The following is a 25,319-nucleotide window of genomic DNA, read 5'->3' as shown; positions in this document are numbered from 1 at the left end:
TTTCATGGTAATTAACCTTGTTGTGAAGTTTGAAGTTAATCCGTTAATAATTACTCGAGATATCGAGCGGACACTGTTTCGGCAAGTCCATAAAGGGGCATAACTCCACAAATTATGGTCGGATAATGGCGGTTATCGAACTTGTCCGAGCTTTCATGGTAATTAACCTTGTTGTGAAGTTTGAAGTTAATCTGTTAATAATTACTCGAGATATCGAGCAGACATCGTTCGCATGCCCGCCCGCCCGCTCACATGATAACATAATACGTCCCCGTCTTCGACGGGCGACTAAAAAGTATTTGAAACTAGCACCTCTGATTCTAAACAAGGAAAATGAAGAAATTTTAGCACACTGACTCCTTTGGGCCCCACCCTACAGCCCTTAGGGGTACGGCTGGCTCAAAATTTTCAAAGTATCAAACTGTCAACTCAGGGTTATAATTCCAATCAAGTTATTAACACATGTAATATTCAAAGTATCATTTGCCATTATAAACCATTATAAACCCACGGGGTAAATGTGAGACCCTAGGGTCATAAACCTTAAGACCCTTCCATCTATGAAGAGTGTTTGATTCACAATATCTGGGTCTTGAGAAGAGGATTTTGGATATTTCATTCAATTCTACCCTTTTTCTAAAGGCCCCACCCATCAGCCCCTGCAGGTCAGTCAGGGATCATATGTGCATACTATCAAACTGCTACCTTATACTGATAATGCTAACCTAAATTGAATTACTTCCAATGGAAATTAAACAAATGTTGGTCCAAAATGTGATTTCCCTATATAAACTATAGTAAAGTTTACCCCCTACCCAGGGGGAAACGTGAGACCCCGGGGTCAAGAATTCACAATTTTGGTAAAGCACCTCAAGACCCTTCTATCTATGAAGAGTATTTGATTCTATCATATCTGGGTCTTGAGAAGAAGATTTTTGAAATTTTAGTCAATTTGACCCTTTTTGGCCCCACCCCTCAGGCCCCTTGGGGCTGGGGACCAAATCGGCCCCTGTTTTTGTTGACCTTTGGCCATGGAAGGTTTCTGCAAAATTTCATTGAAATTGGTTCAGGGATTTTGGAGAAGAAGTTGAAAATGTAAATTGTTTACGGACGCACGCAGGACAAAAGGCAATCGCAATAGGTCACTCACTTGAGACTTTGTCTCAGGTGACCTAAAAATCGACCTTACATATCTCAGCCACACTGATTGGTATATGTCTTGCAGCTTCAGTATCTATACCCTTTATCATTGAGGAGATAAGAACTGTAGGTTGTCATCAGCACACCTAATAATGGTTAAGTAGCAGGTGCTCCCCCCTCCCACATCCAGCTTCAATACACCCTTCACTCCTCACTAGTTATTCATACTGATCAGGCCTTGCCCATTAATTAATTCCCCATTATTCAACTTGTCAATGTTGATAACAAGTTGAATACACACTAATGTATATGTCTTCATGTCTTTTCATCTACCAAGATCTCTAAATACAAAGAGCATTTCAAACACAGAACAGCAGGCTGATTTTTCCAATACTGTATACCCAGCCCCATTTATATCAACAAGACATGAACTCAGGTTCCACTTTGGATGTCGTTTTAGCTCAGTTCTGAGTTTGTATTGATTCTTTTCAATAGGAAATCAATAAAGTATATCCTTATAAGTTTAACCATCCTATAACCCTGCCTGAAGGTTAGAATCACTCAGGATTGTAAACATACTTGCTAGACTAGTATCAGATGATACTCCTGGCATTGCTATTACATTTTATATGTGTCGGAGGATGAGAGGCAACAAAAAATATCTTTGCAGCAGCTGAGATAATAGCGACCTATAATTTACTGGAAAAGACGTCATTGAATGACAAGACAGGCAGACCTACACTAGGGAACGTTTATATTCCAAATATAAAGTTAAGTACAGGCAACAAACAGAAATGTCTTCAATCAGCACGTCCTGTTCATCACTGGAGACAAGTGCTGTAGTTACAGGTCTCCCATATCGCAGTAAACTTGTATAATAATGGACTCTACTCTCCAGATCTACCTCAACCTTGGATGCTGAAACGATCTATTTCATCTGAAAGGGCTCCACGCCCATCTGTTGCTGAACCCTCACTGCTCTCTTAACTCTTCATTCCTCCCTATCTTTATTTGTGCCAGAAATCACATCTAACAATCATTCCAAACATCTAAACCCATCAATAACAGGTAGCAGGTTCAATGCAACGAAGGATTTTGATGCAAAAATATTTTTTTCTTCAATAATGCTATTCAACCTAGCCACCCAAGAAATTCTGTAGGAGCAGGTCTTGTAGGATACACTTGGGATGTAGCTGGACTGTAATCAGCTGATGGACCCACTATACCAGAGTAGATCTTCTCTCCGAAATACAATTATAGGCCTGGTTAGGGACGGGAGTGACAATCTGGATAGATAAGGGGGTGTATTTAATATCATTTATCTACATGAAGTGACAATTGATATATAAATATCCTGACAGGTAAAGAGCTCCATTTGTTCTCCCGTGTAGGAGGTGTAAAACATGAGTAGGTTGTATATATACACTTATAGTCAAAGCATTCTGTCTTCATTTTTGTCTGTTTGGCACATGTCCTAAACTTTTACTAAAGTACACACAACAGGTGAAAACCATCCAGAAAATGCTTTTTTTTTCAATTATGAGATAATTAATTCACAGCCTTGCATAAGTTACACATTTCCCCTATACCACACCCACATAATGTAACATGCTTTATACCATAGCAATCCAATCATTTATATGCTTGTGCAGTGAAATTTGAGAAGGGCATCTGTAGATGCAAAAAGAAAAAAATGATTAGCACCATTGTGCAAACAGATCTTATAGATAGAATACATGTACATAGCAATTTGTTAATCCCACCACAACCATTATCTGACTTATATATACCAGACCTGTGTAATACAACAGTGTTTAATTCTTACATACTCTGTTAGCGACGTTATCATTGGCACTTTTATCTGGTGTGTTGGAACATATAACATTGCATTATAAAAACACAGCACTTCAATGTGTAAGCCAAATACCACGTTATATATATATATATAAATATCTACACACTCATTACTAGCTAGAACACACATACATTGGCAGAAGTCCTATTTCCATTGATTGTGATGCTAGCATTTGGTAAAATAACCCTAAGTCAATACACAAACCAGTGGTAGTTGAAAAATATGACGAAGTTCCCACAGTTAAAACTGATGAGGTACGTATCCATCAGCAGTCTCGTGATTTCCTTAATGCATACAATATCTGGAACCAGCTGAACTGTGATGGATCAACATGGGAGCATTCCGATTAAAGTGTTTTATTAAAAACATCACAATGACTGTCGTCTATCATCTTAGAAAGAAATGATTCTTGTAACAATCTCAAAGCTGTTAAAGTGCGATTGAGTTTTTACCACCTAAATCATGATCAAATTCTTTACAAATTACATAATACAGAATTGCATGTCCTGATTTTATAGATTGGTGTTATGTGGTCTTCACAAATCTCTAAGATTGAGTGCTTGAAAGGAGCTTTCTCTTTACATGAAGCATTGGTGCGAGGCTATGGGAATGATGGACAGATGCTAAATATAACTCGAGAGGATAGCAAACAACGTTATCAAGAAGGGGGAAACTAACAAATCACTATAAAGGCAATAATGGACAGCTACTTGGCTTGATGCCTTGCAGTAGCAGGTGAATTACAGAAATTATCTCTATTTGTTATACAAGTCTTATTATTGCAATGGGCATTTTTCTCCATTAGCAAACTTCTCTAATATTGCAATGAGTCTGAGCATGTTTCTCTGTTATAGCAAACTTCCCTAGTATTGCAATTAGTCTGAGCATGTTTCTCTGTTATAGCAAACTTCTCTAGTATTGCAAGGAGTCTGAGCATGGTTCTCTGTTATAGCAAACTTCTTTAATATTGCAATGAGTCTGAGCATGCTTCTCTGCAATAGAAAACTTCTTTAATATTGCAATGAGTCTGAGCATGCTTTTCCGTAATAGCAAACTTCTCTAGTATTGCAATGAGTCTGAGCATGCTTCTCTATTATAGCAAACTTCTCTAATATTGCAATGAGTCTGAGCATGGTTCTCCGTAATAGCAAACTTCTCTAGTATTGCAATCAATCTGAGCATGCTTCTCCGCAATAGCAAACTTCTGTAGTATTGCAATGAGTACGTCTGACCATTTTTCTCTTTAATACAATTTATTTTTGTCTGTAATAGGAAACATCTTTGTTATTACATTGAGTCTGAACATGCTTTTCTGTTATAGCAAACATCTATTTAACCCTTTCAACCCTAAGTAACTTTAGTAGACTCTACCATGCATTGATCTGGATGAGTCCATTATGGTCTACAGTGGTGAAAGGGTTAATAGTTTCTCTATGCTTGATTAATTGTAAAGCAAACATCACTAGTATGATGGACAGATCCCAAAGACTATCTCTGAAACTCTTCTTCAAATTAATTGTCTCCGCAGACACACAAAATGACATAACCACCTCCTAAAATTCCCATTGTCTACAAATAGCAGTATAAGTAGCTATTCTTGTAATCATAAAATGTCGCAACTGTGTAACACTGCCAATATTGGAGGGGAAACAATTCATTAAACCCCATTCTCGCGTTGTTGGATTACATCAGAATACAAATGTATATGACAAATTCAGCCAAAATGGGAAACAAATATTAGATGGACTCCCTTACTCAGCATCAGACCGGACTTAAATTAACTTCATCATATACACTGTGCAAATATTCTCAGCAGCATTGCCAGTGGCTTGTGTATTTTTTGTTTTGTTTGATATTATACGGTTTACTGGTTATTATATATTTCTAATTTTTGTTGCAACTCTTCTCTGGATTATTCATAAAAAATAAAATATCTATGTGAAGATCAGTATATCATTGCTACTTGTTATGGTAAAGGATATGTTGATATCTAGTGGTAGTTTATACAAGTACGTATTCACTCAACCACAAACAACAATGTCATGCTCTGATAAATTCCACTTTGGTGGAAAAAAATTCAAAAGCCTGACCTTTCACATACACATCAATAAGTTTACCAAACATGATTTAGCTTTTTGTAGCTCTCATTGCCACCCAGATTTTTATACAAACTGTGTTTGATTTCCTGTAATGCTGAATGGACATTAGACCCACGTTCAATAAAATAATGATTGATCTTGGAGCTGGGATGCTATCAATCTGCTAATACCGTACACATAGTTACACTCTCAAGGCAGTATAAATCAGGTGCTCCAGCTAACGCTCAGGTATTGTAGGTGTAGAAAAGGACCTACACTTACTCCTAGCTGCTACCCAATGCCTATTAAAATTCAGGAACAGGTGTGGAAAATAGAGCTGCAATGTTTACAACTAATGGCAGTCAGATAACTGTGAGTGCTCGTCGGAACAAAAACGGTGTAACCATGTTTTTGTGCCATGAACTACAGACACCAATGTCTCTTTCTACACATCACTTCTGGTCGGAACACAGGAGATAGCTGTTGTGAATGATAAGTTATTTTAACAAAATGTCAGTTAGAATTATGTGTATGTACCATACATGTATGCATTCAAGGTATAGTAAGTACACTGATCATGAGTGCTTTAGAGGTCTGTCAGGAGTGACATGTATGAACGGTGAAAATCAATAAATATTGACCTACATTTTGGGGCGGTTAAAATCAATAAATATTGACCTACATTTTGGGACGGTCTTAGGGTATGTAGATTACCTAACTGGACAGCACAAGTACCCGAACTGCAGCCGGTTCTCCGATACCTGTTCAAGCTTACACTTTTTCAAACTCAAGCAAAAGTGCGAGAAATAATCTATGCTCTCACCCAATGCTAACAAGTATCTGTTTAAACTCAGGTACGTGTGTGAGAAATAACCTTAAGCTTTCACCCAGGTGCCATGTTGGAATGATGGCTACCATTAACCCATTCACCCCTACATATTTAAACTGGACTTGCCAAGTCTTTGATTTGGTAAGGTTTGAATGTGACTTTAGAGGTGAATGGGTTAAAGACAGCCTGGGTGTCAATAGAATAATTCATTCTTAGCTAAGCATCTTAAACACATTGACTGGTCTGTACATCTCTGGGTGAAGGTCATCTCCATTAAGAAGCTGGGTAACGAGACAAGTGATGGAGGGCCTCCATGCAACATGGGCCTATATTATCACTAAAATAGAAGGAAATAAGGAAATCGCACAACTTCCTTCACAGAACGTTAAATCTATTTTATATCAAGGAAATGATGTGAATAGCCATATCATGGCTACATATAAACATGTCAACCATTCAACACGTTACAGCATGTTTTATTGCAAATAAATGTCTAAGGTTGATTCTGCAAAGCCACAAATCACCAGCAGACACCATTAACTGCCTCAGTATAACTTAATGAAGCACCTGCTTTAGATGTTGTCTCATAGTAATGTTTCAATTCAATATCACTTGGATAGTAAAGGAAATATTGCTCGTGATAAGTTACTCAATCAGAATAGTATTGACATCTTCTGTGTACACTGTTATAAAATTGGGTGTGATGGATGAAGTCTTTGAAGTTCCTTACATCAGCAACAAGAAAACAAAAAGCCTATTAATGGAAAATAAAACATAGAACCCATCGTCAGCAAGGGAAGTGCCTGCAATTATATTATTTTCAGTTGCGTGCGTTGGTGTTACGGTTGTTAATTTGTTCTTGTAATGCACAAGTGTATTGTTCTTTGGGGCTGTTGTGAGAATTGAAGCCATATGCAAAATATTACGTAACATCAGAATTAGAATTGATTCGTTAACCAACTTCCTGAAACTAAACATGGGGAAGGGAGAGGCGGAGTTGTGTGTTGATGGGAAGTAATAGCACCAGGCCTACCACCCCTGTTGTCTTACTTAGGTCTAATCCCTCAGCACCACACATCGTGCAATACAACAGAAAAGCTGTTCAGGAATCCTACAGATCAATGACAGCATTTATGTCAATAATAACCATAGATCAAGACTGACCACTTCTTTCAATAGTGGCCCATACAAGAATCATTGCCAATGACCATCACTGACCACTTCTAACAATAGTGACAAATGTTAAAAAATACCCACTTTTTGTCAATATAGTCAGTGACTTAAGACCAAGAGTTCCATGCACTTCTTGTCAATTAGTGACCAATGTAAAAGAGTGTCTGTCCATCTTTGGTCTATTGTGAATCATTGACCAATGACTTAAATTGCCCACTTCTTGCAATAGTGACCATGGCAAGAGAGTGCCCACGTCTTGTCAGTAGTGACCAATGTAAGAGTTACCACATTTGGTCAATAGTGAATCAATGACTGATGACCAAGATTGTCCACTTTTTGTCAATAATGCTCATGGCAAAAGACTGTACAATTCTTGTGAATAATGACCGATACAACCCACACTTCTACTATATGTGTCCCAACAATAAATTAACTAGCCTTATCATTGAATCACTGTAATCTTGTGACCTAACAATTATATAAAATTGAAGGCTGCAAAGGTTCTTGTACCATATTTGTTTCCCAAACCTCATATATACCGGTTACAATCCGATGTAACCTTTTCTGAACAGTCAGGCCATGCCTCCAGCCGGGGCATTATCTAATCACGCCTGTACATGCGATGCATGGGCATCTTCAAACGGATAATTAATTTTGTACAACTGAATCAATGCCCAAAGAAAGAGCTCTCATAAATATCTGATATTTACGTGACAGTGAGACTGCTGGTACCACAAACTGGCCAGTCCACCAATGAGTGTTATTTCTTTTTCCTGATTTAATTAGTCTTGGATTTCTCCTCAACATACAGCCAGAAGAAGCAGTTCGCTTGCATTGAGAAGGTGGTAGATTTTGCCTCTCCTGTGGCTTTGATCAGAAGTGAGAGTTTGTGAAATAAAACAAATCCCTGTCCCAGTGGACATCCCCTGTTAAGTACTCCCAGCAGTACTGCGATTGCCTGCTAAATACTTAATGCAAAATAACTAAAAAAGATTATTCTCTTTAAAGAAGCAGATTTACACAAGATAAAAGTATTAACTAAATCCTGTCACTACTTAACTGCTATGAGTTTAGTACAGTTGTGTGGTGATTCAGAGGACTTCAATTTTGCATCAGCCATTCTTTTTAAGAGACATCTCGTATATTTTTAATTGTAACTGAGAATGGGAATTTCTCATGACAAATGTTCAAATTGGTCCAAGTGATCTAATGCTAAATATGGATTACATAACCCTGCATGAAACATATGGAGATGCAGCCTTCAATGTGGGGGTGCCCAACACATCTTGAGATAGGAAGATAAGATCCGACAGCTTGAATTAAACATGTGGGTTTCCATTACGATACAGCGATAAAGACCAATATGATATTTCTCTGGCGAGTGTTTACAAAAGACATGAACGGGAAGCCAATTATCAATGGAAATTGTACATGTTTTGTCTGATCCTGGGAAGAATTATGGAAAGTGGGGTGTCATTAACTGGATACATTGGAAATAGGACATATGTCTGTACCAGTACATATGTCTTTTTGGCAGACATCCGGATGTACAAATTACACAGCAAAACCTATGAGGAACATCCCAAGCATGAAGACTGCATGCCATCTATACGCAAATCACCAATAAACTACAAGCAAGTTTCCTCTGCAGTCAGATTTATGTTCATATTAAAGAAATAACTTGATGGAGAGTTATTCTTTTTTGTTTAATTTTCAATATAAGATCAATTTCAGGAGCACATCCATGGAAAAATACATGGTCACTCAACAGAATTTACTGGGGAATACTTGACATCAAGCATGGATTTTGTACACAGGATTTTATTACACCTGCTTATTATAAATCATACTCTACATTCTACACAATTTCCTTATATATTACACAATGAACCAGATATTGACTGCTGTGTTCTAGAGTTAAATGTCCCTGTAGTAAATTCTGCACATTAAGCACAACTAAAATCTGATCTAAGATCAACAAAACAGATAATGCGAATGAAACAATAGAGTCAAAAACAAACAAATGTTGACAGGAACGTAGGTAGATCATCACCCAAAGTACACGTCCCATAGAAACAATGGTAGGAAAGGATGGGCCTGAGTCACTGGAACACTTGAAGGGGTACTTAGTCCATCAATGTCTAACCATCACTTTCTTCTGTAGTGTAACAGTATCATAGTACAAATCATTGTATGGAACATATACAAAAGATGATGTAAATATGATGCCGTTATTTCTTTTAACAGCTAGCTATATATGTACAGCATTCAGTTGCTATTATTACTCCCGAGCCGCTTTATTTGAATAACTATGGAGAAAGAGTCACGAGATAACAAGCTGTTAATTTTCAAACACTTAAATAATGTTTTTACTCCATGACTTAGCTATTATATGCTTAAATCAATCAAGAGAAAGGTGATCTTCTTGTTCTGACCCTGACAGTCCATTTTTCACGTCGACTTGGGATAAAACAACAGATCGAGGCCGACCAGCTGTTGAAGATATGTTTCAATCCTTTCTGAAGTGCTGTAGGCTTACCTGGGCCATGTGGTTTCTTTGTGCTACATAGGATGGGTATACTTTCAAATATAGGGGTTAAAGGTTTTACCTATCAATACCACTATGTACAAACACAACCACCTAACAAGTGTGAGCATTACCACAGCTTCTTATTATGAATTCGGCCTACGTCAAAACTTGTACTTTTTTTATCCCGGATGTTTTTACACTGGTGGTATAAATTACAAAAATAACCATAACAATTCAAATCTTTCAAAAAATAGGAAAAAAACAGCAGATAGCTACCTTCACATATTCATATCCATGCTATGAGACAAATATTTAAGTCCTCAAAATTGTTTCAATCCAATGAAGGTGAACATTCGTAAAGAACACAGGGAGATTATACTGAGGTTGCAAATGAGACCTCCATACATGTACAGACATATTAGAAAACGATGGTATGAAGATAAGTTGTCCCAGTTTGTCTGGTTTGAACCAATAAGCATTGGTTGTAGTCTGAATACTGAATAGTTAAAACGAAGACGTCTGGTCTTTCTAAATGCGCAATTGTCAAACCTTCAAAACAAAGCCCAATGGTGCTATTATTGGCATGAAGATTTGAATTTTATTTTTTTACTGAAATCTGTCGATATATGTATTTGTTCGTTATATGAGTTACTACAGCACAGTCTTCTGTAACAGAAAGGTAATGTTAACACTGTATGCCTCACAGCAGTTCCTATCTACAACATCACAAGACCAGGCATCATTTTTCATATTTGGTGTTTGCCCTCTATCTTTTGACAAATACCCTTCAACTTCATTGAGATATATGACACTTTAAATAAATGAGACACTATACATAATCTTTGGACAGCTACATTTACAGTCAACGCGTGCAAATTCTGTCCCATATGAATATTTATCACTGAAAAAATAATGAATAATAAATTACATCCCTTAACACTTCTAATGCCAGATTTTCTTGATTAAATATATATACGTAAGTAAGTTTGACAAGGATATGTGTATGGAGTAAGAATGAGGCCGCTTACCCCATAGGAAGCGATGTTACGCTGTAACAGGAGAGCTCGGATAGGGTTACAGGATAGGGTTACAGGCTAGTCTGTAACTACCTTTACCTTAAACCAACTACACCTATATACCCTTTATGGACTTATTTCACAATCTAAATTTGGAATAAACGTAATTGCCAAAATTTTAAGGCTTAGTGAAGTACCGTTTCATATTCTGTCTAATTATGCTCGTCAAGTCTCGACTCCCCAAGCATTTCTACTACCTGTAGTTTTAATTTTCTGTCCAATTATGCTCGTTAAGTCTCTACTCCCCTAGCATTTCTACTACCTGTATGTAACGTAAGTAAGGAACCAGAAAGACAGGCCGAAGCGTTATTGTCCTTTCAGAGAAGTATCCATTCCGACGTGCTTATCTTATCAGCTATATCAAATACTCCTGTCCCTGCTATCGGACAAAGATATTCAGATAGAAATGGAACACATCAGAAACCATTGAGACGAAGCCTACAGGTAGTCCTAGCACCACATGCATGATGACTTTGTATTATCCTGATATCTCTTTTCTCAATGGATTTAATTGAGTGTTAACTAAATTTTGTTGATATGTAGCAATGAGCAGATTTTAAATGAACCGAAACATAGGTTAGTCATCCTATGCCCAACAATGAAACCATCCTGGTATTAAGGTCCATGCTCTCACCTAGCCAAGGTATTGCTCTAGGGTCGATATCTAAGGCATATTTGGAGTGATACACTGACACTACAAGATACAAGGAACTTTGTCGTATATTATATGTGTAACATGAAACATTAGCTCTGAAGAGCATTTCTTGAAGTACACTTTCAAGTAATTAGAAACCTTGAAAATTATAAAACTCTGCTTTTGATGTCAGTAAAATAATCATGAAAGAGTCTTACTTCAAGAGAAAAGTTTATATTAACTGTACTTTAGTAAGAAGTAGGGAAAAAATCCTGAAGGAGCCCAACTTTCTTACCAATACATGCAAATAAGTGGGATATTATTCACAATAGCCTACAACACATATTCAAATTTATTCAACATGTAACAAGATAAAATTCCAGCTTTAGAACTAGCTCTCTTACAAATGAATTGTGTCAGGATTTAAATAAACAATATTTGGAGATTTACTGAATAAACATTTATTTTGTGTAGAATTCTAGATTTATACGTGGAATGAGTTTATTCAAGAAAATCAAACAACCAGTGTACCAGACTTTCATATATATCACAGAAAGTGAAAGAGAAAAAAAAGTTCTATTTAATTATCTTGCCCAAAAAAACTTGGAATCACATAAATCTGTACATTTAATCAATATCTGTGTCATGATATTCCAGCAGAGGCAGATAGTGATAGAAGCCAACAGGGAGGTTGAGGGCTCCACATTCAAAACTATTTTTCACAGTTAAATGTCAAAGGCTATGGGAGCACTAGCTGACGTCAGACTGTTTTCTGGGAGATAAAACAGCCAAGAGGGAGACGTCAGGTTCTCAAGAGGTCCTATATGTGACGTCAGTATCAGCATGCCACATCACTATAATGGATTGAAACGCTCTCATGCTGAATATTCATTAATGCAATTTACCTGTCTAAATACCAAATCGTATGAAACATTTCACTTGTATCACAGACAGTGTTTGACAACTTTAGTAACTTCCTATTCAGCTGACGTGTCGTCTTGATTTATGTTGTGCGAAAAGTTTTGACGATTAATTAATAAATACTAAGTAATTGGTCTCATTCTAAATGTGTTTCTCAATCTCCTTATAACTTTTATGCGTAAGAAGAGAATCTGTCAAAATTATTTAATGTTTATAACAATTTCATTCTAATAAGATTTCCCTAATGTAAGCAGAAACTGTTCTGGTTCTGCCAACCCGCACACTGTATACCAGTAGCCATCGGCTAGTTCAAATAATGCCCAATAATTGATTTGCAAAAGACTGGGAAATGGGAAGCAATTAGTGGCTTTGATTGATTGACAGACAACATTCAATTAGAATATTTGCCATTTTGGCCTTCGTTGTCAATTCCATAAAGTCGGAGACTGGCTTTGTGATCTACGACACGCGGAAGCTCCAGGCTTATTCTGATCACACACAAAAAAAATCTCTCCCATAATCGATTCATCCCATATATCTACACACTGGAACTCTGTCCCTTCCCAATGATAAATAACATGAACACAAAATTTGAACCAAGAAGAAAGCATTTATCAGGATTAAAAAAGGTAATGATTTCCCAGGAAACTAAACACTGCTGGTTATTCTCAAATTTCTACTATCCTGCAATTCATCTCCCTTTTAAACAAATGAGTTTAATGGCTTTATATCCCTACAGTTATTTATTTAAGACAACTAAAGACTTTATCTTTCTGAAAATCTGTGTATTGCAATTTTTCCAAAAATTTCATGTCATTCAAGTTACGTCACAATTCAAGCAGCATTGCATCAGGCATAACGTCATTGATTCCAATTCTTGGCTCAATCTCAGTATGTTTTCAATCTGATACTGTGTAATTAGGCCAACTGGCCACCCGCCAGAAGCCTTTATGTAAACTGTAGGGTGAATGAAACTTATCTTTGATTCATTTTATAACATTATTAAATGCTCAATTATGTAAAATCTGTGAGACAATGTTGCCAAATTTGGGTGTATGACTTGAATTTTTTTCCATAAGCATCTGCTGCAGTGCTGACAACTAAAGGATTTACCTTTAAGGGTATAGTGAACATTTTTATAGTTGTATGTTCGAAGTTGACATGTTCCTAATGGGGTTATACTGAACAGAATGGAGAATTTGTAAAGTTTGATCAAATCTTAGTTTGTTTGGCCAGGTAACGAGTGACCATGCATAATAATGACTACACAAACTGCCGATACAGCTGTTACTACTTGATGTGCTATGCTCATCCCCAATGATCTATAAACAAGCTACCACCGCACCAAACCTATTACTGTCTGGATCTCTAGCTATGTCTGATTCTTGTCTAGTAGGAAGCCCATCCTGTAGCCTCCCTTATGTTAATCAAGTCAATTTAATTATAATTAAAAAAGCAATACATTTATCAAAGTAAAAGAAAGCCTACAAGACTTCGTTTAAAATTTCCTTTTCAGGCACAACTGTTATTGGTTTTTAGATTTAATGCCAAGGTGTCGACTCTGAAAAATTTGAATCTTCAACAGAGAAAGGCCACAAAAGGTGGGCACACCTATGGATTTCCTGAGCTTTTGGAGTCCTAGTTATACTCTAAATGGGTTTAGTTTCAATACTGAGACAAATTCATTATAAAAACAAACTGATTAAAACGAATGACTAAGTCAGCATGCAGGAACATATCCCAGTCTTGTGTTTCAGTTGATTCATTCATACTGTATAGATAGGATTTAAAACAACTTATGACCAACACCAGATAATATATAGTTACAGGGTACATTTAATCCCTGTTAATTCTGATTCTATCTATGGCCTCAGTGGCCTGTGAGCAAGTCGAGGACAGAGATTGTATGCCCGAGGTATTATGTATATAGTTAAGTATCATGTACAGACCTATAGGTGTATGCTGATTTGTTAGGCAAAGACTGTTTAACATATGACATAGTTATCCTAGCTAATGACAAGTGAAGCATGCAATATATAGGTACAGGCTACCAACACCACTGTTAGATTTATCTACACTACAGGTAGTCCCCACCGAGTGTGTGTATAACCAACCAGATAACTGGACTGACAAACAATTCTATCATTGTCCATGGCAGGTGTCTTTGCACAGTCTAAATAAAATGTTAAGTTATTCATTAAATCAATATACTTTGACATTCACTTGTGTTTGGTACTTAAAGTGGCAACTGTCTTGTCATTTATACCTACATATGTATAATCATAACCGCTGCCTGTCACTTAACTTAACACTACTGTTTGTATAGTTTGGTACTGACCCCCTACAGTAACATCATAGGGGGTCAAGAAGTTTCATAGGGGGCAAGGCCAGAGGTCAAGTCTCCCTATGAATCTTATTGACTCTCCCCCTATTCAAAAATTAATTGACACTTTGTTAACTTTAAAAGATAATGAAACTATTTTTAGTTGAATTTTTTTGTTAGAGACTCTCTAAGGAATATCTACATTTTAGGGGTGCACCATGTGACAATAACGGACCAATGAATGTGGCAGCAGACCCAAGCAATTAGTTTTCATTCCAAAGCTTTCTAATCTAAACAGTGGCTTCCTTAGTGCATGCATTCTCAAACAGTTTAATTCAAAGTCTGTGCATACCATTATTTTTTTTAATACTTTTAAAGATAAATCCAAACTTTTTGCATGGAATCAATCACAAGTTCATATCATTGAAATGTGAGAAATTGGCATCTCTCACAAAACTACGATAATTCCTGGATATTAGCATAGACATATTATACTGTATCGAATCAATGTTTTGTGTCTTAGCAACATTCAAAAGTTAGTGTAACAACGTTTTCATTTACTTCGATGGAGGTAACACTTCTGAGGGAAACCTCTTTAATTTACCTGCAATACCATTGTATATAAAATTAGTGACTAGCTATAGGATGGACACATAATTATCTTAAATAACAGTAACAGGACCACTGCTGCTACAAATAACAGTGCCTCTGTTAAAGGTATATTTACAGAATATATATAGTTGTAGCGGGACTAGACTGGGTTGATCATCAGCGACCAAGTAGCTCAATTGGTAGAGCATCCGTCCAGAGTTTGGAAAGGTCCCGGGTTCAAACCTTGATCTGACCATGTATTTTTCCGCTCTTGTTACATAGTTAACCTGTGGTTATGAAGCAATAAGCACATGCCTGGTTGCACCCATTTCATATTATACAGCTCAGAAGAAATGCTTTTTCATTGTCCTGTAACAAGATGACTAAGTTTTTATGTTGCCCAAAGGGCTTAAAACAGGATATTTATCGAATTAAAAACAACATCTGTCTTTATCAGTGTATGGAAACCAAATTCACTTGTTTTCATTCACTTGTATTTTCAGCATTCAATTAAATTTCATTTGTACAACTGATCATTATACTATACATTCTTGTACTTCAATGATTTTTTGTCACAAATGGTATAGCTACGAAAACAAAGTGGTATTAAGGGATTTCAGTCTGGGGGTCCAACTTGTAAAGAACAATACAATATATCACTATGCATACCCCGTTTCTGTCAGACATTCACACACAGTTATCTATATGCAGATCACAAGCTTCAAGCACCTGTTTATCTGTATCAATTTGTGATCAAAAGATTCACAGGAACCAATCTCAGTGCCTGGACAGGACCCGATTCCAGAGCTTGTTGGCAGGCTTACTGTACTAGAGCCTGGACAGGACCCGATTCCAGAGCTTGTTGGCAGGCTTACTGTACTCTAGCCTGGACAGGACCCAATTCCAGAGCTTGTTGGGAGGCATACTGTACTCTAGCCTTGACAGGACCCAATTCCAGAGCTTGTTGGCAGGCTTACTGTACTCTAGCCTGGACAGGACCCAATTCCAGAGCTTGTTGGCAGGCTTACTGTACTCTAGCCTGGACAGGACCCAATTCCAGAGCTTGTTGGCAGGCTTACTGTACTCTAGCCTGGACAGGACCCAATTCCAGAGCTTGTTGGTAGGCTTACTGTACTCTAGCCTGGACAGGACCCGATTCCAGAGCTTGTTGGCAGGCTTACTGTACTCTAGCCTGGACAGGACCCAATTCCAGAGCTTGTTGGTAGGCTTACTGTACTCTAGCCTGGACAGGACCCGATTCCAGGGCTTGTTGGCAGGCTTACTGTACTCTAGCCTGGACAGGACCCGATTCCAGAGCTTGTTGGCAGGCTTACTGTACTCTAGCCTGGACAGGACCCAATTCCAGAGCTTGTTGGTAGGCTTACTGTACTCTAGCCTGGACAGGACCCAATTCCAGAGCTTGTTGGTAGGCTTACTGTACTCTAGCCTGGACAGGACCCAATTCCAGAGCTTGTTGGTAGGCTTACTGTACTCTAGCCTGGACAGGACCCAATTCCAGAGCTTGTTGGTAGGCTTACTGTACTCTAGCCTGGACAGGACCCAATTCCAGAGCTTGTTGGTAGGCTTACTGTACTCTAGCCTGGACAGGACCCAATTCCAGAGCTTGTTGGTAGGCTTACTGTACTCTAGCCTGGACAGGACCCATTTCCAGAGCTTGTTGGTAGGCTTACTGTACTCTAGCCTGGACAGGACCCAATTCCAGAGCTTGTTGGTAGGCTTACTGTACTCTAGCCTGGACAGGACCCAATTCCAGAGCTTGTTGGTAGGCTTACTGTACTCTAGCCTGGACAGGACCCATTTCCACAGCTTGTTGGCAGGCTTACTGTACTCTAGCCACAATTAACAGTTTTATGTAATATCCAATGATTAAATGTGCTTGGAGTTGCACTTGTGTTATAAAAAGGAAATAAAATTTGCTCGACTTTGATTGTATTTTTATCATGTGACATGGTGGAACTAGTCACAGAAAGATGTCTTAATAGAGATTTTGGACGGTTATCTAGGGTCGGCCAGATTGTCCTAGGTGAGCCAACCATTCCTGGTTATAGGGGTTATAACCAGCCACCTTACCATACAATTCTATTGATTCTGATTTGCTTGGCAAATTGACAAGTTCAATAGCTCCTGGTCTATGCATGGAGGCGTTCCAATGTACTAAAGCATATCTCTGGCAGTCCTATGACACTAGAGACACTGTAGTCAGCTAAATCAACTAATGATTGTCTTCTAAAGAATATATTTAATTTGAGAACAGCAAGAATATGCAAACTTAAAACTGTTTATAACAATGAGAACAATTGTTGCCCTAGCCATACGATCTGGTCCTCTTGTAGCTGGATACGGACAGGTGAAAAAGCTTACGACAAGGATTATACAGTTACTTGTACAACAGCCTGCTCAGTCAACATATAGTAGCACTACACATGTAAAGGACTTCACAAACACACTGCGTTTTTTGTGATAATAAACAACTATTGTGAGGCTTGTCATTACAACAAATTTCTTATCTATCCTCTAAAACAGGTGAATGATACAGATAAATCTCCACAGCTGACCCTGTCATGTCGCCTCCATCTCAGGCCACCATCAAATGATCTAGCCTAGTCTTGTCTGCGGGGATAACAGGATAATTGACAAAATTGCCATTACCTGGGAATAGCTTCAGACAGCAGCCAAATATTCTTAAACCAGAACAATATATATACCAGATAGCAGTGGTGAGATGTGAATCAGATCAAACGATCTACATTTTCATTTACGTCAGCCCTGATGGTAGCAGACCTACCTGCTGCACTGGTAACCAGCTTCACTACATACCAAAACAATCAGAACCTCTAGTTCCTCTCTAAAAATAGACTATACTCAGGCAGCACCTGTATAAAGGAATTCATGACAAAATATGAAAATTCCAAAAATGTTATTATGGTAAAATTTATAGAGATAGTTTCAAATTCTTACCTTGAATTGTTCGTTTGAAAAAAGCTTTGCATGCCTCACAAGAAGAAACGCCGTAATGATATCCTGATGCTATATCTCCACATACTAAACATATACGTTTAGGTCCATCCATACTTTCGGGGTCTGAAGAGAAAGAACTGGATATGAAATCCATTTTACCATTGTCTATACTGCATGGAGATATGTCTCCACTGTTGTCCCCACTGTTTCCATCAGATCCATAATCGTCTACGTTGTAGTCTGCAAATACATCTCTACCAAAACTCTCATCGAGGGATGGCTGTGTGCACCTACTCAGGCCGAGGGGGCTCCCGGGCTCACATTTAACACTCGATTCCATATCCATCTTGATCACCTTAATACAGTTATTATGTTGTTAGTTAGAACTCCAAAAACGAAAGTAGGATTTGTTTGGAGTTGTTTGAATTGCAATCAGAGCAGACAGCTTTTTCCAAAACGCTTCGTCAAGTTGTCGAGTCAGCAACCCAGAAGTTATTGAACAGCCAAGTCCTATTTGGAGACAAAACAAAAAGCAAGAAAAATTAGAACAAAAAATCTCCAGGAAAATGTCAAAGATTTGTGAAAATCAATAGATTGGCAGACATCTATGGGCTGTGTTTTTAAAATCATAATGTATTATTTTCTGCACTGTTCAACACAATATCCATCACGTTTAAAGTTTCAAGCGAATCTGTTGGTGTTGTGTACAATGGAATCATAACACATTGGACGAGACTACAACAATCCAGGTACATGTATGTACAGAGCTGCAGTAGCGACTGAAGGAGTATTCCAATACGCCAGCACCAAGTGCTGAGGAGAACTGACCTAAGGCAAATTCTACCGGCAGTACTTCGGTGAGCTTGCATGGTGGCTACATCAATCAAACCCAATATATGCCCCAAGCACACTAAATCATCTCAGACAATTATCTATGCTCATCCATCCCATTAGTAATCAGTTAATACGTTTCTATCAATAATTCTACATTCACACCTACCTGTGCACCGCAATTACTCACAGATTACTGTAAGCCTAGTTAACTGTCATACAATTACTTGTTGAAAATTAAGATGGCTATTCAGGAACAAACACTTTGGTGCTAACTGGAGCTCACTAAGTAGGCAAACATACTTGAGTAATCTTAAATAGCTACACTGAAGTTTTCGCAAGAAGCTCAACAAATCCAAGTTTAACACTAATAAAATGCATTTGATAAATGCATGCTACTCCATGTTTTAAAATTACAACATACCCGCTATATCCAATGTATCATTATGTACAAGCTCATTAGTACTAACGTCTTCACATAACGCTAACCTGTAGGATAAGGACAGCGATCTTTATGCTTTATAAAGTGGTTTACAGTCCAGATCTCTTGTATAGACAGAAATGCTACACCCCGCTAATTCCTGAGGTCGGCGTTTGTACATGTATCGCCTGTGTATTATCTACTACACAGTTCTGAGGAGATTACAATAATGCAGATTAACTGTTACAGGACTATGTTGAAGTATACGATTTGACATTCAGCGCTGCAGTAGTGACGTAGTAGTGTGTAGTACTCGTGTATCAATCTGAATGCTATCATATTGGCATTAACTCAAGATCTGCTTTCTTTTTTAAATCTAACAAGCTACTACAACATAAGTGGTATACACAGAGTTCCGTAACTATGACGTTCCTCTATGGTAAATCTATCTACCTATATGCTATACTCCAGAGACCAAAATGGCTTTAACTGCTGCATGAATGACGTCAATCTAGCTCTATAGTCAAATTACACTTAGTTCTTACACCATCTTTATGAAATACTGGGAAATACTTCGTCAATATTAATTTATGTTACATCACCATTGATCTCTAAATTATATATAGAACTGAGATACAAGCCTGTTTTGTTATAAATTCATCCTTAAACTGAATACGACATATAAACCTGTTTGGTTATATTTCCATAGGACACTTGCATATCATTAGCTCAAATATCAGCCTTTTAAATCAGATATGTACACTTACTTATGTGCATAAAGTAAAGCACTGTTAGTACTGCTATACACATAGTAAAATCAGGATAGGCTTCACTTCAATTTAGCGGCCAATAATTTTAAAACGCTCCATTAGATTTGTATTGAATTGAAGATTTACTATCAAGTCTGCTGTAATGAAAATTAAATTGTCATATGCCCAGACAGAATCTGGACTAGCGGCCCAGGTATAGTATATAACAGTGTGTATCACAGGTATCGCATGTCCCTGTATCGTATATCATCCACTCTGTATATATATATACATAGTTATATATCTGTGTGCAATGTGATCACAGTTTCTTATTTAAAACCAAAATCTACACATAAAAATATCTAAAAGTACAAACTGCTAAAAAAAGAAAGAATTGTTAATTTTTTCTTGCAAAATACTTCTTTTCTGAACAGGACATAATTTTGTGATATTTATGGAAGAAATGATCTAGGGAAGGAAGCTGTAAGTGTAAAGGGGTTCGATCTTAGATGGCCAGACTGTGGGGACTTTGATAAGCTAGCTGACAGATGAACACCATGCGAAAAGTTCAAGTGCCACCAGGTGCTCTGCACATTTCCACCATGGAAGTTAGCAAGTAGAAGTGTGATAATATTAGTACTTCAGGTGCAAAGCATGTATCCACACGTAGAGCCTCCTGTCAAGGTAGGGAATTATACCAAACTGGCCCCTAGATCGTGTCCTTGAGTTAAGCCTGTTCGTTTAAAACACAGGTAGCTCACCCCATAATTACATATACTAAAGGACCCGGGCTTGATAAGACTTGGCATTGCTGCAAGGGTTTGGGAAGATTTATGTGGTAAAGACAAAAGTAGCTGATACCAAGTCTCGCCGCCAGGAACAGGGGGGGGGAGCATGCCTTCAAATTAACTCATGAATACCAACCATTGCTGTGCTCAAATTTGCAAATAGATTAATTCTACCAGGGAACATTAAATTGGGCTAACACATAAAAGAAATGAGAATTGATGACAATTCAATACCACGCAAAATGCCAAGTGAGGAAGAAAACTAAATTTTAAAAAGTTAATTTCTTTCTCCAGTAAATGGTTAGTTAAATAAAACAATCAATAGATATAAAAACACAATTTAAATGGTACCGGCTTCACATCACCCGTACATTTTAAAGCCATAAATTTCTAAGTCAGTATTGATTATCATCAGAATAAACTTTCTTAATGACAACAAGAAACACCCACAATTAATGTATAGTCAGATCAATATCTTTCCACTTGATTTACCTGAAGTTTGTCTTTACCTTTAGAATGAACAGATCCCAACTGCTGAGCTGTCACTTATACAAAATCAATACACACCTTTTTAGGCATATCCTTCTACAATCAATTATCAATTTAGATACTAAAAGCCAGCATAGTGAAAATGTCAATTACAGCATGCATTTGCAGTAAGCTAGTGTCATCTATAAACAACATGGTATCTGAGATCTCACAGCCCATGCACACTGTATCCTGTATATGATACATAAACTTTCCGGCCTTACCTGCTAGCTAGCCACTAGGAAGTCAGATTGTAATATCCATAGCCGATGTCCACATTATCCTATCATATACTCCAGCAGTACTACCTCTTGTACGTAGGTTACAATTCCATTCTATGCCAGTATGAGCTCAAGGAATTCCTTCCTTTTTACATAAATTGATTACAAGCAATCCCAATCCTTCATCTATGTATAGCAGTCCAGCATGGCTGTGGCGTAGTGTGGTTATTTTTGGCTCAATAGTACTCAGCTGTAGTGTCTTGACGTCAGGTTCTCACGCATCAAAAGAGGCCTCCCCGTGATAAAACACATGCTCAATGACGCAAACTGCATTCATTGCATTTGGCTAGAGCCGCGTACATACAAGCGGTAGTTTTGGTGTTTACTGGATATCAACAGTAAATTAGACACTCTAATCCATAAATAGTCAAAACTCTTCTTCACCAAACCCCTTTCCACAAAAGCTGCCCTACTTCAGTAGTTCACTGGCCTAGAGTGTCACAAACTACCTGGACAAGCTTTACTGATTTTATGAAGTTTCCCCAAAACGTTGCCTACTTAAAAATTCAGACTAGTTACTCTACTTTATGGATATATTTAATGACGTACTGTATGGAAGTAGTCATGAATTGTAGCATCTACACACACTCTAAACTAGCCTGTTTACTTAACCTCTCCCAGGCCATTACAAACCACCAGTGTCAAAACAACTGTTATATGTACACAATCACATGCTCAAATTTCATTAAATGGATGACACACAGTCCCTGTCTAAAAAAAGTTTTTTTTAATAAAACAAAAAAAAAGGTGTCCTTACATTTACAAACTTTAATACTTTGAAACATCAGAAAAATTCCATTATTTTATCTCAATGCACTTAAAAACCTATGTACTTTATGACTGTGCACTTTTTGTACTTGATCTTTCTATAAACAGTCATTGGATGAACAGCAGCAGCAGCATCGGTATCATATTACCTTTAAACTTTAGTCTAATGTGGGAAATTCCAGCTGTTCATTCACTAAAACTTGTCCTAGCATGTCAGCAGCAGCAGTAGTATGTAATAGTAGTGGTAGTAATGACATCTGGATCACAGGTCATTTATGAAAAGCTTATTTTATGCTGGTGTAACATGGGCGTTTAATCTTGCTAATAAAATATGAATATTTCAACCGTCTCTGGCTAGCTGTCATTGAGATTTATGAGGAGGTCTGATGAAGTATACATAAATGTATTAGACCACAAAATGACCCAAATTTATGTATGAACTGGTTTACGAACCGGATTAAAAAAGACAAGAAAAATTGTGTATCTTGCCGTGTTTGACGGATTTCTTTAAGCTTATTCTTCTTATATCTTATACTAATAATTTCAGATCTGTCTAGATTTACAGGAAAATTGTTGCCATGAATTAGTCTGAATGTTAATTACATGTACTTATAAATAACACTACATATCAGTATATTACAACCTATATTCATAATTTATACATGAACATCACCTCATCTGTACACAAACAAAAATGCTGCCTACCATTTACATCCAGATACGATGGATCAACCCTGTTCTGTGTGACATCGTTTATCAAGTCAGTCAAGTCAACATTAACATCTATTTACTGTCATTTAACACAGAACACATTTAATATAAAGAGAGAATGTGTGATATCCACCATCTTGTAACAATCCTTAACTTTGAACATTGATGTTTGACAATACAAAGTTTATATCAGGGAATTACTTTTATCATTGCACCTTATCAAATGACAAACATGAACTAGATAGCTATTATAACACCTATCTTTGATGCTTTCTCAGGAGCAGTTATGCTAATTAGGGCTATCTCCCTTGGAGCAGGATCATGTGACAGACACAGATCACTTACAAAGGATCAGTCACTGTAGCATGCTGCAGTCAGTGTGCAATGTCCATTCCTTCAAACAAATTACATGTCATTAAACTGAAAAAATATCACAACAATGTTTTACAATTACGCATTACCATTACTCCAGGTGTGCTGTAAATCTGTAAGAGTCCACCTGTACTTAGCAGTAAAACCTCCCCTAACCTAGTGACTACTGCAAATCTCACATGTAAAAACTCAACCATACGTTAAGGACATATGCTACCTTATGTTCAAATGTATCTCCTTTCTAAAATGAGTTCCACATAAAGAAACTGTCAAATATCTCTCAGGCCGAAGCAAAACATATGAGTTTCCTATTCCCCAACCTACATGTGAAAAAATCCTCCTCAGCTGAAACATTTAATAGCCAAGATCCAATAAATTATCAATATTGCTCATAAACACGATATAAAATGTTCAACAACAAACAAAACATGTACACAAAATCTTACTGCAACAGGAAACAAAAATGAAATTTATTTGGCCTTATGATAATTAAGCCTTGGTTTAATTTGTTCAGAGAGAATTGAAATATTCAAGAATGAGTGCAACAAATTCAAAATTCATCAGATAACATTAAATTTTGAAAGGGAGATAACTCTTACATATATCTCGGGTGTAAAGTGTTAGGTAGTAAATTTCTTAAATCTAAACTGTGCAGTGCCAAATAAACCGGGAAAACAGAAGGTAGTTATTAGGTAGAACAGGTTTAAGAAGTTCAGGACCATTCACAATAGGTTATTACAAATCTAGCCTATATACTGACAGCTGGGCAATGGCAAATCAAGAAATGAACATGCATTTGGTAGGGACAGTACTATGGCAGCAATAGGTCATATGGCAATTTGCTGGCTATACCAAAAACCTGTTCTAAACTACTGCTCTATCATATGATACTATATCAAACTTCTCTTTCCATACACGTATAAGCATCCAGATTTCACAAAAACGTTCCAGGCAACCTGTGTAAGTTGTGGGTAACAGGTAATGATTATGGTTCTACAGCAAGTGATCAGCAGGTGTAGGACTGCTTACCTGCAAGTACAGCTTTGCTTAGGACTAGGTCAACCCAACAAGTGTGGACTTCCTCAGCTACTCAACAGAGTAAACATGACCCACAACCACCATACCCTAATGTATCCAGCTCTGTCAATACCTGATAAACAAAGTTGTCCAAAAACTGTGGGTCATTAATCCATCCAGAAGTTTGAAGGACTATGTGGATTTTTAATTCCCACAGCATTTGAAATAGCTACTGGTTTTTTAATCCATTGTTTTTAGAATGGCTACACTATATATATACCAACACAGATTTTTTTCCCATCAATAATTTTTGAAAGACTACATCAGACAAATATGTGGGTTTTTAATCCAAATTACACAAAATAAAGTTAGCCATGTAATTTATACAGTTTTTAGAATAGCCACACCAGGCAAAAATATATTTAATCTTAACAGCATTCAAGAACTGCTACACCATACAAACAAACATGTGGGCTTTTAATCCAGTTTTAAAATGGCTACACCAGATATACAGCACCTATACAGCACCTAAAATGGCTACACCAGAACAAGAGGCCCATGGGCCTTAACGGTCACCTGATATATTTATACAGAGAGTTGATTTTGTTTTTAACATGAACAGAAATATTATTCAAAGTGACAAAAAACAATAAAACCACCTTACTCAATATCTAGCATACAGATTTCAGACTGAAAAGGATTTGAAACTAGCACCTCTGATTCT

The 25,319-nt window shown here is 37.3% G+C and overlaps 1 protein-coding gene across 4 annotated transcripts in view; it reads right to left on the bottom strand.

Moving 5' to 3' along the window:
- Positions 1–25,319, bottom strand: part of LOC110467253 (estrogen-related receptor gamma-like) — a 100,113-nt gene that overhangs the window by 56,872 nt on the left and 17,922 nt on the right. The window contains exons 1-2 of one of the 4 annotated variants that reach the window (XM_021524293.1): positions 21,671–22,308; positions 18,130–18,639 (exon numbers count right to left, since the gene is read on the bottom strand). In XM_021524293.1, the coding sequence (XP_021379968.1) occupies positions 18,130–18,475 (346 nt within the window). In that variant the 5' untranslated portion in view covers positions 18,476–18,639; positions 21,671–22,308. Of the gene's footprint in view, positions 1–18,129; positions 18,640–19,384; positions 19,570–21,410; positions 21,478–21,670; positions 22,309–25,319 lie in introns of those variants that run through there. The other 3 variants (XM_021524296.1, XM_021524295.1, XM_021524294.1) reach the window with 3 other exon arrangements.

This window comes from Mizuhopecten yessoensis, unplaced genomic scaffold (genome assembly GCF_002113885.1).
Source record: "Mizuhopecten yessoensis strain PY_sf001 unplaced genomic scaffold, ASM211388v2 scaffold11167, whole genome shotgun sequence".
In the NCBI taxonomy this organism is placed as follows: Eukaryota; Metazoa; Mollusca; class Bivalvia; order Pectinida; family Pectinidae; genus Mizuhopecten; species Mizuhopecten yessoensis.
Note: the sequence above shows the minus strand (reverse complement) of the source record. Positions and strands in the feature narration are given on the sequence as shown.